This window comes from Pseudopodoces humilis, chromosome 15 (genome assembly GCF_049639895.1).
Source record: "Pseudopodoces humilis isolate 2021_Gansu_Grassland_sample_001 chromosome 15, ASM4963989v1, whole genome shotgun sequence".
NCBI classification, from domain to species: Eukaryota; Metazoa; Chordata; class Aves; order Passeriformes; family Paridae; genus Pseudopodoces; species Pseudopodoces humilis.
Genome location: NC_142214.1, coordinates 12,879,808 through 12,893,466, shown reverse-complemented (window position 1 = coordinate 12,893,466; position 13,659 = coordinate 12,879,808). Strand labels below are relative to the sequence as shown.

Here is a 13,659-nt window from a genome sequence, read left to right as displayed (position 1 = left end):
GTGGGGTGCTCTGGCAGATGGGAATGCCACAGCTGTGCCGAGCTGCTGCTGCTCTGGCCCACTCGCTGTGACACTGGGGAAAACATCTGTCTCTGTGTGACAGGAGGATGGCTGGGAGCACAGGGTGAGTGGCACAGCACTGGCACCAGGGCTTGGACTTCAGGGCTGCTGGGCATCAGCAGAGATGCTGATCCTTCCTGTGCTAAACAACCATAGGGATTCAGCTACACTGTTTGGTTTTTCAAATGCCATTTACATAAGCATCTTGTAGTTGAACCAGCAGCACTTAACTGAAGAGGTTACATTCTGCCTCTAAAAATGAAATTAGCTGTTTTGCTGCCAACCACAGTCATGCCCTCTTGTTGCCTCAAGAATAATGAAACATAGGCATACTGACATATAAATCATATTGCTGGAGAATGCATTATCTCTCTTATTTGTGACAGCATCATGCCACAAAGTGCTGCATCTTGTAATTGAGGGCTCTCTGATGACTTCATTGTATGCAAAGTCTGTAGAAATTATTAGCACAGCACATTTCCATAATTAAAATGTTAGGTATTTTATATATACTTGTGGTATAGATTTATGTATACCTACAGTATAGATGTGAAGACTCCCTAACTGCCATATGTTACTTTAATGCAAAATTCTTTGAAAACTTAAATACAAGAAGAACAAAGTTTTTATGCATAGAGAATGTTTTCCATTAGACCAGTTGTTATAGCTGGGAAAAGCAATCAAATCATCTGGGTTCAGGGACACTTTTAGGTGACAGATGAAGGCTTTATTCATTGCTGATCACAAAGAAATGGGCAGAATCTCTCATAGAAATATCTTTTCCTTGCCATGAGTGACATAACCAAATAATTAAAATTTAATCTATAATGAAACATTCATAGGATCTGTTGGTTTCGGGACACAAGTCTGACTGTTCCATTAAGAATTATCCTAAGGTAATGTTAATATTTGGATGATTTGAAGCAAGTCAATAAATAAACAATTTCTTTACTCACAGGTTTGCAGTTTTAGATAGCTTCTGAAGACAGATGGTTCTTCAAAACAGAAAGATCCTTCTGCCGTTCTCTCTTTAGTAAAAAATGTACCAGAATATAGCAGATAGCATGAAATAATGCTTTAACTATTAGTTGTTTTCTGCAAAGTCCATTTGTCATTTAGCTACATTGCCCTTTCCGTAACCCTGGAAGCAACTTCAAATACTCTGATATTTGAAAAGTTTGAAATATAATGTACCCTTAAAACACTATGAATGGTTTTTGAGACTTCCTGTACAAAGGAAGAAAAAAATAATTTCCTTTTACAGAGGACATTAAGCAATGATGGATGTGCATTGCTTTGTGAGAAAGCTGATCCTCACCTGTTGTAGGTGGGATGAGAAACAATGCCAGCAGCACTGACAAGTTTCCCCTTTACATGCCCCCAGAATTCAGGAATCCCTCTTTCAAGGTGTTACAGAAGGAGATTTTCAGGAGGCAATAAATAAATTTTGATCCCTCTGGTTAATGCAGTTAAGGTCAAAGAGATTCTATCTAGATCTATTTAAAATACTCTTAACCTGCAGACATACTGCTGTCAGTAGTGCTAAGTGCCTTAACTGGCTGAGGAGTGTATACAACCCTTATGAAACTATTCTTAAGTATTCTGGTTACTATATTTAGATCTGTCTTATAACAAGACAAAAAGCACTTAGCTAAATGCAGTCCTGATGTGCTTAATCCAGTTAAGATTATTTTGTCCTTCGGTGTCTTCTACTAAGACTTTCTAGCTTACTGTCCTGCTGCATCATGCAAAAAGCTGCTCAGTGTGGTTGGGCCTGTGAATTCTTTTATAGCCATTTATTCTGTGAGCTCCTCCAAGTCTGGTGTTGGCTGAGGGCCTTGCTCACGTTCATTAGAAAGCCTCATTCCTCTGCCCCTGGCAGCTCACATCTGCTCTACTGCAGCAGAGTGATAGCTCCTCCTGGAGACTGGAGAATCCAGGCTTCATTTTCCAGTTTAGGCTCAGTTAGCATTATCTGGATTGTTGACTCTCCTGGTGACCAAACAGCTTCTGTAAGCTTCCTGCTATTCCAGCTGGGTGGGAGGCTAACCATTCTAATGAGGCAGAAAACCCTCCAGGCTTCTTGGGAGCTTTCAGTTGTTTGACAACCTGTGGGCAGGGTTTCCATAAAATACAGTTTTCTATAAAATAATGCTTTGCACTCTAAGCTTGGGAAAAATCCTTTCCTTTAGATGAATTTTTGCATGGTCAAATCTGCATACAAAGAACATTCCCTGAAAAATTTTGATACATCTTTCTGTGTATCCACAAGCATTTTTTATAATTTAACCCATTGCTTTAAAAAGACTTTTTTTATACCTGTTTATCTCTGAACCAAAGTCACCAAATCCCTAGTCACTAAATCTGTAGAAGTCATTCCTCTAGAGAAGAAACAACTCTGTGATTTTGATAGAACAGTACTGAGGGATGAGCAGCAGTGATAAGAGCCTCAGCTGAACAGGGTAACAAATAAGATCACATGCTCCTTTTGAACTGGAATAAAAGCATGTCACTAGGGCAGGGTTCCACCACTGTGAGAACAGAGACATAGCATATCCACTGAGTTTAAGTTTGCTACGCCGTTGCTGTTTCCAGTTGCAGCTGCACTGAGGATGCCAGGAGTTAACATGATATTTTCCCTAGATTTTGTGTGTCCCATGAGTAGGAAGTATTAAGGGGAGGCCTTGAGTCCATTCACAGGTGGGTGATTGTGGCTTGTGCTGACTTTTGCTGATCATGTTTCTCTTGAAGGAGGTTTTGGCTGCAAAATTTGATAGATGAGGTACAGGTCATACTTCTGATTTTCACAGCACATCAGGTAAAATGTCATACCTTGGAAGAACTCCAGTTGATCCTCAGTGGCTCCAAGCCAGTAGGGCCATTCTGCCACCCTGCTGGGTCGCACAGCTTTTTGGACAGGAGAGGTCACATTGGCCTTCCCAGGCTGCTTCTATGGCAGTAGGTGGTACCCACAGAGCCAGGAGGCCAAGAACTTAGTCCAGCTCCCATTACTGGAGGCTTTGCTGAGCTTTCATCAGTCATACTTGAGAATGCTTCTAATTTGTGGTGGTAGCCTTTTCTCAGCTTGAAGTGACTGCAGCTGTCTAGGCTAAGTCCTGCCTGCAACTGTGTTTTAACTGGACTTGCTTTTCCTTCCAGGATTAATTTTTCTCCATCTAATTTACATGGTGATAAGAAGTGCTAATCCCACTCTGTCAGTCTGGACTGATGAATCTGAGGAATAGAACAGGTAATTTCTAATTTAGCTTGTAGCTTTTGGTGACTCAGGCAGTGAGAACCACTCCCTCTATGGAGTGCATTCATAACAAAAGAATTCATACAGTTTCTTTTGCCCAGGTCATCTGCAGCGAGGGAGATCCTTGTCCTGGAGCAGGGACAGAAGGATAAAATTTTGTAGCTATTGCTATGAGGAGCATCTTTGACTTCCTGACAGTTGCAGGTGGTTCTGTTTTGTGTTATTTTTGTAGCGACCAAGTTGTTTGAGCTTGGAGTAGTCTCTAACAGAGAAAATCTTTTGGATGTACCAATGGAAAAATGTCCCTTGAGTTCTGGACAGCATGGGGTGTTTTGCAGGGAAAGTGCTCACCAGAGATGGGGGCAGATTGGTTCTAATTATGGGGGTGAGTGTGATTTCCTCTTTGGAAGTGTCTGAGGGGGTGCAATCCAGCAGAGCTGTCCCGGGCAACATGGTGTGGTGACAGCAGCTGCCTCACCTGCACCTCCCTGGCTTTCTGCCCCTCAGACTCAGCCTATCTGAGTCACAGAAAGCAAGGCACCAGCAAAGAAGTTACCCTTGTGTTGAATTTTCCATCATTTAATAGGGCTTGAGAGTACTGTGTCCTTACTGGGAGTTGTTGCCAACTGTTTTTCCCTGGTTAGTGCCAGGTGAGGATATTTTAAATTGAAGCCTTGGGTATGAATCCCAGGACACAGTTCAGATGATGTGGGAGAAGTCCACCAGTGCAAGCAGCAGTCATTGGCTGGAGGATGTTCTGGATGAACTTGTCTATCATATCATCTCTTAAATATCCTGATAATATGCTGCTGTTGCCTAATAATAATCCTTTGGGGGATTAGATCAGTTTCTTTCTTTCTCTTATGTCTTTCCATTGGAAAAGAAATCTCAGATATGTTTCAAGCAGGGTGGGCAGTGATTGAAATCAACCAGTAACCTATCTGTTTTCCCAGAACAGGACCAGCTGTGGTGCTGCCTGGTGCAGTCACCAGGTCAGATTTCTCTCTTTTTTGCTCTTGCATTTGCCAGGAAGATGGTGATTCCTGTTCAGAGATGGGTGCTTCAACAGGATTCCCTATCCTGGTTCAGAGGGCAGGACAAAGGCAGGGTGAGGGACTGCTAGCTTTAAGCTCTTTCCCTTTAAAGCCCTGTTATCGTAGCTGGATGTTTGGGCATGTAGCTGTGGTCTCACTTCTCATGAACAAGCAAGGAAAGACATACCTTGCAAGGAAAGAAAGAGTAGAATTTGGGAAAGGGACGATTGAAACATCCAGGAAGTCTTTAAGTATAAACCACTACACTCCATGTTTTGACATTCCTAGCAAGATTAGGGAATATGTCTCAGTAAGTACTTCTGTCTTTTTCTTGCAGAGCCCTGTGTTGTGTAAACGAACTGATGGATGAAGATGAGAAGGACAGAGCAAAGAGGTATGACAGGATGCACTCCTGGAGGAGAATTGTAAATGCTGTGTTGTCCAGTGCTTGATGATGAACTTGATCTCACTGATGTTAGAGGCAAAATTCCAGTTTATAGGTTGTGTATAGCTGACCACAAGCAGCATAATTTAAGTCACCATTCAGGCTTGTCACAGAGTTTGGTTACCCCTACAATGGGTTATTTGGCTGAGTGGTCCTTAAATTACATTGCTGTGCCCTCAGGATCTCGTGCTATCCCATGGCTATTTATTATCTTGAAGTAGGATTCCTGACCTGTGATCTTATTGGCATCGAGCCGTACTGTCCACCTGGGGTAGAGTTCCCATAGCAGTCCTGCTTTAACACAGGTCTGAGTTAGTCTCCTGTCAGAGAAGCACTTGGCTCAGTTCTGTTTAGTCATTGTACTCAAGTGCCAAAACAGAGATGGCTGTGAACATTAATGCTGGATCAGAAAACATCCAAATGCCAACGTGAATATGATTTGAAATGCTTTCTGCATACCACCCTCAGTCTAGATCACAGGAAGTATGTATCATCATGAATACACTTGTAAAGCAAATTAATTACTACTGGAAGAGTTTGTATGAAAAGTGTTATTTCAGATATGAGCACTGGAAAGTACACTTTGGAAGAAACTGAATGGATTTGCTTTCTCCTTTATTGTTTTTAATGGAGGGGGAAAGCCTATTAAATATTCTTAATTTGTGGGCTGAAAACTAGTTGTAGTTCTACAGACAGACTCTTAACATTCCCAGTTTCATATATCACAGCAGTAGATTTTCAAGATGACATACAAGATTTTATTCTGCAGTTCAATTGCCTCTGCACAGTGCTGTCTCTTGTTGAGCTCCTTTTGCAAGTAAAAATCAGAGAAATTCTTCACATTTTGACGTTTATGTGTGTGTGTACTAACTGTAAAACAAAAGTTCATAATAATTAAGTAAGCAAAGCATGAATATGCATGAACATACTTTTCTTTTACTGGAGGAATTTCTCCCATAGCACCTTCACTATCACTGCTTTTGAAACAGTGGGAACTGCTGCTAAAATTTATGTAAGGCTATGGTTTTTCCCAAATGAACCCAAATATGTTTTATCTCCAGGTGTTCATTGCTGCCAGTGAGTTCAGTCTTGCTACAGGGCTCCAAGTACCAGCAAAATCCTTGTGTGCAAGCCCAGTTTTAAACAAATAAACATTCCCAGCAGAGTTTAGATTCTTATATTTAAAGTGTTTTACTGGGGCAGGGTAGATCACCTCACTCTGGTTTTGCTTTAGGTCCTTCATTCTGCATAGAGGTATTTATGTTTTTGTTGCCCAGGGCATCACGCAACAAATCTGAGAAGAAGAGGAGAGACCAGTTCAATGTCCTCATTAAAGAGCTTTGCACAATGCTGCAGGGCCACGGCCACCCTCTCAAGATGGACAAGTCCACAATACTGCAGAGGACCATCGACTTCCTACAGAAACAGAAAGGTACTGGAGGATCCTGGCTCTGCATCTGCCCAGCAGCCGGTTTCCACTCAGAAAATGCAAACTGTTTTTCCCAAGCATCTTAGCCACCCATATGAGCTTAAGTGAGGGGCAGAATAAGGCACAGTCGTTGGCCTCAGGAGATGGGCTAGAGCTGAATACACTGCTGACCAGTTAAACATAGATTTGAAAAGTTGCAGTGCTGTATGCTTTTTACTGTGGATACCTCATTACCCTCACTGGCCTCCACATACCCTGGCCTGCTTTGTGCACTCTCAATCAGAACATGAGGAGGGAAAAGCTGAGGAACAGCACCCATTACAAAAGTCAGGGGAGAGGGGATTCTATGCCATCTTCCTAGGTCTCTTGGATTAGGAGATTATAAACCTGTCCTGCTACCTGGGAACTCACAAGAGCAGCTTGTGAAAGAGCTCCAGAATTGAAAGAAACAGCTACAGAATTGCAGACACCCTTTGCTCACAGGGATGCTCTACTACTGTAAAATTAGCCCTTTGATCTTAATTTTTTAAGGTTATCTTCAGGAGACCTAAAATGTCTCAATTTCCCTTTCTTGATTTCTAATGTATTTGTATCATGATGGCATGGAAAATGTCTGTTACATGTAAGAAGGCTTTATGTGAAGATGAGGATGATTCCTCTAACAGCCTCTTTAAAGATATCTAGTGTTACTTGAAAATGAAAAAAATCCAAGTAGCATGAGTCATGTTGCTTTTTTGACATTTTCTCTTTAAGAAATCACAGCACAGACAGAAGCCTGTCAGATTAGACAAGACTGGAAGCCTTCATTTCTTAGCAACGAGGAGTTCACTCAGTTGATGTTAGAGGTAAGAAGAAATTAAATAGATTAGTGAGAAATAATCAGTTCAGTAGAGTAGTTCAGGGATATACAGTTCTTTTTCACCTGTAGGTCCTGATATTAATGATTTCTACTCTGCTGGCATATACAGTGCAAACCTGACAGAGAACAGTGTTGTACTAAATGCTTTGCTGACACAGAATTAAAAGTAAGATTGCTTCCCCTTAAAGGTAAATGGCTTTTCGTTTGGGAATGAAGGCTGATTTGGCCTGGTGAGAGAAGAAAAAAAACATTTCCTTTTCTCAGAATAGCCACTAGAGCTGGCTTTTTTTAGAAAAAAATTTGAAAGGACCTTAAAAAAGCAGAGCAGCTCTCTTCCTCCCATATCACATTAGCCAGGCAGCACTGCTTGTGCTGTCTTTGCAGCGGCTGTGCACTGCTGTCCTCTTGATGGGAGTGCTGCCTTTTCTGCTTGAATTGCCTTTAAGTGCAGTCAGGAAAACAGCTCCTATACTCCCACCTCTAAAATGCTTTACCAATCTAGAAACATCCCCCAAGCCTACATTTCTCCCCTTTTAAGAATGTGGCTCTGGGTTTGTGCTGCATGCTTCTCTGGCAGGGACATCTCCTACCCTGTGTGGGCAGCTGCTGCTCTTTGCCCCACCAAAATAAGGGTGTATGCTGGGCTGAGCTGGGAGGTGCTGCTGTGTCTTAGTTATTCCTTTTCATCAGGATGTCATGACTCACCTCTCTGGAAAAGTCTGTTCATTCTTTCTTGGAATCTCTCTTGCCAAACAAGCTAGCTTTTTCCAGCTGAATCAAAACAAATTCCCCCCTTAGACTGGAAGTGATAGGGGACAGCAAGCCCTGTAATAACTGCTGGCTTGCTGGATTCTGGTAGGCCATTAAACAGTTTGCTTAAAATCAGTGGGTTTTTCCCAGAGAGGACTCAATCTGAGCAAAAGAAGTCTGGAAGTGAGGTGGGGGAGGTGGTGAACATAGCATTTTTGGCTCCCTGCTAAACTGCAGAACAGCCTAACAGTGTCTTTAGAAGAGCTGGCTTTGTACACAGTGCTGACCACCTATTAAACCTCCCAGATATTGATGTTAGAGAAGAATAAGGATGGATGCTGGGTAAACAGTACAAGGAGATATTGTGAAGGACAGGGAGAACACAACATCCAAGGAGAAAAGCACAGGCAGTGACTTAAAAGGGACAGAGAGCTTTAACTCTGGAACGGAAACCACTGCAAATGAGAAAGGGGAAGCAAATCAAACCTTAAAATTGTTTTGTCACTCGCCTTACAAAGCAGTGTTTTAAGCAAAATAAATAAGGCTTTAGAACTTCTTCATATTGTCCATAAACTACTAAAAATACATAATTGTATAATTTTTCTGTCCCTGCTTATCCATTCATCTATGCTGGATTTGCTGTAACATCTCCTTATCCACCAAGTTTGTTAACTATTGTGTAATTCAGAACACATAATAAAGTGACTGAAGTCAGTAAGATTGTGTGGGTGTTGAAATTCTAAGCATCGCTGTCTTACTTCATGTTAAATAAATACTCACTGGGTGAAAAATACAAGTAAATTTAATAATAATGAGAATGAGAAAATAAGAATATAAAAAGAATGTTGAATTAGACAGCATGTGTAATTTTTACTTTTCCACATTGAACTGTCATTTCTTTGATTCATTTCTGCTAGGTTTAAGCTGTTAGAAGTGTCACTAAAGAATCAATTAGTCTAAAATATTTTAAGTTTTTCCCTTGCATAATTTTGTTTTCTTTTTCTTCTTTTTTTTTTCTGCCTATTATCATTAGGCACTAGATGGCTTTCTCATTGCTCTTACCACTGATGGGATTATTATTTATGTATCTGATAGTGTTTCATCTCTGCTAGGACACTTGCCGGTAAGTTCTGACCATGCAATACATTGAAGGCTCATTCCCCTCCTTAATGTAAATCAGTCAGTGCAGGATCCAACCAAAGAGGCAACTGACTGCAGGTGGGAGGTCAGCCAACAAACTCTTGTGGAGTTTCTCAAGTTCCTGTGAATAACTGACTCTCTCCCAAGGTCTATGAGTTAGCTTTAAAAAACCTCAACTATGTAAAATCACTGTATTTATAGCTCATCACCTGACTATACATCTAAAGATCTGGGAGGTGTTTGACCCAGCAGGTTAATAGAGAATCCTATGGTTGTGAATCCATGCTGAAGCAGTTCTTAGATAATGTAAATATTATCTAAGAACTGAATCTATGCTCTTCAAATGACACTGGATTTTTCTACTTTGAACTCATAGTCTTTAGTAACAAATGTGTGGCCTCAGGGTTTTCTGGGAGAACTTCTAAAAACCAGTTAGTTGTCAGGTGCAGAAATTTCAGCTTGGCCCCTCAAAAACATTTTACTCTTTATTTTGTGCCAAGCACGAAGCACCAAGGTGCCCTATATAAGGGCAAGTTTGAGCACACAGTTACCTGAATGTTACGTGTGCAAAGAACAAATCTGTGCTGACATTTTGGTAGAACTGCTTTAGTCAGGATATGTGGGTTGATGAGCACTGAATCACTTACAGATCAAGCTGATTTTGCCAGATGTTTAACCTGAAGACAAATGGAGGATGTAAGGAGGAGCTCTCTCCCTCTTCTGTGTCATGCTTTCAAAGAAAAATACTTCACTTCTCATCATGCTATATTCCTGTGGTACCAGGATTTCCTTTCCAGCCTATAACTGTCTGAACTGAAGGGCAACCTCTGGGAATCATTAAATCTTTTGCAAATAGATAGTAGTCCTGGAGTAAAATAGTCTAAAGGTAATATTCTGCCCTAGATCTGTCTGCAGATTGGCTGGGCTTCCTTGTCTTAGGCATTCGTGCCAGACCGGCAGCTGAGGGATGCTGAGGGATGAAAAGGCATGTGGTTGTGTCAGGCTGAACATGTACTGCTGAACATGACAAAGCATTCTTTTGTATCAGTCAGATTTGGTGGACCAAAATATATTAAACTTTCTGCCTGAGGGGGAGCAGAGTGAGGTGTACAAGCTCCTTTCTCCACATGTGCTCATGACAGATCCTGTTGCAGCTGATTTTCTAAATGGTAAGCTCTGCTCTTGTCTGTCAGTTAGAGAAGTTTGCCAAAAGCGAACAGCTCTTGGGGAAGTCTGTACAGAGCTCTCCAGCTGTTTAATGCTCTTGCCTGCCACTTCTGTTTTGATTCATTTGTGGGTCTTAGTGCATCATGTCTAATGTTCCTATGTGCTCCCAGTACTTTGCTCTTTGATTAGGACAGTCTTTGTTTTACCATCTGCTTTGCCCCTTGGATGGTAGGTGCTTTTCTCCAGGTGGGATGCAGACTAAGCCTGAGAAAGGAGTGAAGGCTCAAGGGAAAAAAATTTGGAGAAATCCCAAACAGTTTTGGCAGTGCTGTTATTCCTTAAGAAGGTAGCATGTCTCAGGATACAAAAGAAGCCCTAATGTAACTTAAGCAACAGCCTTTCTATCTGAACAGTCCGTCTGGATCTGTACTGCTGGTTGCTGCCCCATATCCCTTTCGCACAGAAAATGTCCCCAGGACCAGAGCAGGCAGCAGCATCTTCCCAGCACCTGTGTTTCATTAAGCCTGTGCTGAGCCCCAACCCACTTCCCAGTGGGTTTGGCAAGGCCACCGAGCATTGGGCTCCCCTCCCTGCTGCCCCATAAGCATCAGTGGGAGCTGAGCAGCCTGATGATGCTCTAAGCAGCCTGATGATGCTCTGCTGGGGGAGTCGTTTCCCTCTGGCTTAAGGCTGTGTGGTCTAATCTGTAGAGTTCAGATTTGGGGCAGAAAACTGGATTAGAGTTTGGCACAGTGCCCTTCACTGTAAATGAAAAGGCTTAGGGTTCAGTGCTCTATGGGTCTAGGTTCTACTGAGCAGTGCCAGAGCAGAGTACTGCAGTACCATGTAACAGCTTTGCATGAAATCCTACATTCACAAAGTCAGGGAAAAATCCTGCTGACCAGTACAGCTCGGGCTTCACACTCAGTTTACTGGGGTGACTGCAAAGACAAGAAAAAAGGGTGGGAATACATTTCCTTAAGCAGAAACAGCTGATAATTGCCCCTAGTAGTTACATATTTACTTCTGGGTATCAGAAGCTTCCCAGCAGGGTGTGCTCAGATACTACAGCAACAGGGTTGGTAGATAAATTGTGTGAGCTAGCTAAAGTGCAAACTTCTAATAACACTGTCTGTGTCTCCCTCTCTTGCATTTCAGCAGAAAAACAAATAGAGTTTTGTTGCCATTTAGCAAGAGGCAGCTTAGATCCAAATGAACCCCTGATGTACGAATATGTGAAATTTGTAGTGGATTTTAAATATTTTACTGATGGTAAGTTACTGTTCCAGCCTATCTTTGCCTCTCCGCCTGTCTTCTTTAAATTGTCTTGATCTGTAGCATCTTAAAGGCTCTGTTTCTGCTGAAAATGCCCCATAATTGTCAGGGATGGAATGAGCTGTGCATACATTGGATATATTTTTCATACAAAAGTGGTGGGGAGTCTGTTGTTTAGAAGAGTGCACTCTCCTGCATGTTGTGCCTAAAGCTGATACCAGACTCAAAATGCCTCTCTTTGACCAACTGCCAATTGTAAAGCAGCCCACTTCTTCAAATAGCCAGTAAAATATGGTATTCTGTTTCACTTGTGGCAGTGAAACAACACTTTGCAGAGATTAAGTACTTTGAGGTGCCTGTAAAATCCTGAATCTTGCAAATGTTTGCCTAGAGAAAGGCTGACAAGGAGACTGCAGCTGCACACTGTGAGCTGCTCAGAGCTGTCTTACAAAGCCAGGGTACATGATTACAGCTGTGAAAATTGGAACCTAAAGTGTTGTGCTTTAAATAAAATAAAAATATTTTTTTTTTCATAAAATCGGTGTGGATCAGTGTGGCATCACCCTGTGTGTAGGAGGAGTTTGTTGCTTGGATTTCATCAGTTGCTATACCTGTCTCAACATGAGAAGAAAGCTCTCCTTCTTTTTCTTCTTAAATAAATTGTCTGGTTGTTTCTAGTGCCTACACCTTCCTGTAACGGCTTTGAGTCAGCTATTGCACGAGCTTTCAGGTCAGCCACAGAGGAGCAGATTTGCCTGGTAGCGACTGTTCGTCTTGTCACGCCTCAGTTCTTAAAGGTGAGCTCTGTGCAGCTGCCTCTGCCCTGGGGCGCGGAAGCTGCAGTGGATGCTGTGGCACTGCTGGAAGCAGCATCAGCAGCACAGGTTGCATGTGCACAGGGTTAGTAGAGGAGAGAGCACATGGCTGTGGCTGGGAATGGGAGATGACATAAGTATGTATTTTGGAAAGGTAAAGGTATAAAGCGGGAGCTGCTTTTGAGAAGAAATGGTTTTGTGATGGGGCGTCTTGGAGGGGGCAGCCTGGGAAGCTCCAAGACAAAGTGGTCAGCTGCACCACTTGGGAATTTGCTGCCTTCAGATATGTGCATCCATCACTCCTTTGTGTAAGGACACCATCTGCATCTCAAAACATTGAAAACGTGTGTCATGGCCTCTTCCTGCAGGTCTGTAAAAGTTCCACGGCACTGTGCACTGATGACAGGGATAACAACCAGGTGCTGCTTGCTCAAGAGGGCATTAGCCAGCCCAGTTAGAGGCTAGACCTGGATCTGTCATCCATATTCAAATACCAGTATTTGAAAAAACCTTGAGAATTTTGCTTAGAGAGTGCAAGATGAGAGTCTTTGACTGTTTATCCTAGCTCTGAAATTCAGCTCAAGGTAAACTATTCAGCCATTTTTCATCAGTTCATGCATCTATAAAACAAATCTTACACGTTCCTTAAAGCAAAATAAGTCTTTTAAAAGCACTGTATTTTGCTATGGTTTATTATATCAACAAGATGCATCCTAGATTTTGATAGTGGACTCCTTTTGTCATTTCTTAGAATTAAATGTCTGAATGTGCCCATTTCTTTGCAGGAGCTCTGCAACACTGAAGAGCCATATGAAGAATTTACATCACGGCATAGTTTAGAATGGAAGTTTTTATTCTTGGACCACAGGTAAGAGATTTGGGTTTAGTCACTGAAGAATAAATAAAATGTAAAGTTTAAAACCAGAAAACTTTGTATACCTGTTGCCTGAGATCCCAAATGCAATAGTTCTAATTAAATGCAATTTGGTAAATAGCAGTACTCTGAACTTAGCTATTAGGTATCTTTAAATGCTTCACTATTTTCCATATTTTAGGCAAGTAAGAAACCATGGAAAATGTCTAGGAAAATGTCTAATCTCCTAACCAAGATAATAAATCATTGAAAGTGAGCAGTGTGGGTCTCAATATATTCCCTGTATTGATTTAGCTCCTCTGTTTTACAACTACAGCTTCCAGGAGTCCTTCTAAATATTTTGCTGTGTCAATAAACTTTTGACTTTCACCTTGAGAAATGATTGATAGAATTTCTAAAAACAATAAAAAACAGTGGATTTTATTATTTGATTGTATAGATTAGTTTTTGACAATGCAATATGGTGGGCTAGAATTCAGCTTGGAGAATGAAATAGACTGGAATCAGTTTATTAAGCTGCTTAATTTAGGATTAATTTTCTTCAAAAGAAGCTGA

At 41.6% G+C, this 13,659-nt stretch overlaps 1 protein-coding gene across 11 annotated transcripts in view; it reads left to right on the top strand.

The window, feature by feature from the left end:
• Nucleotides 1-13,659, top strand: part of PASD1 (PAS domain containing repressor 1) — a 56,850-nt gene that overhangs the window by 22,654 nt on the left and 20,537 nt on the right. For 4 of the 11 annotated variants that reach the window (XM_088062736.1, XM_014260957.2, XM_088062735.1 and 1 more), the window contains exons 2-10: nt 3,220-3,310; nt 4,688-4,744; nt 6,073-6,227; nt 6,978-7,069; nt 8,867-8,956; nt 10,022-10,142; nt 11,299-11,412; nt 12,094-12,212; nt 13,016-13,098. In XM_088062736.1, the coding sequence (XP_087918862.1) occupies nt 4,713-4,744; nt 6,073-6,227; nt 6,978-7,069; nt 8,867-8,956; nt 10,022-10,142; nt 11,299-11,412; nt 12,094-12,212; nt 13,016-13,098 (806 nt within the window). In that variant the 5' untranslated portion in view covers nt 3,220-3,310; nt 4,688-4,712. Of the gene's footprint in view, nt 1-3,219; nt 3,311-3,417; nt 3,521-4,285; nt 4,425-4,687; nt 4,745-6,072; nt 6,228-6,977; nt 7,070-8,866; nt 8,957-10,021; nt 10,143-11,298; nt 11,413-12,093; nt 12,213-13,015; nt 13,099-13,659 lie in introns of those variants that run through there. The other 7 variants (XM_088062731.1, XM_014260958.2, XM_014260959.2 and 4 more) reach the window with 5 other exon arrangements.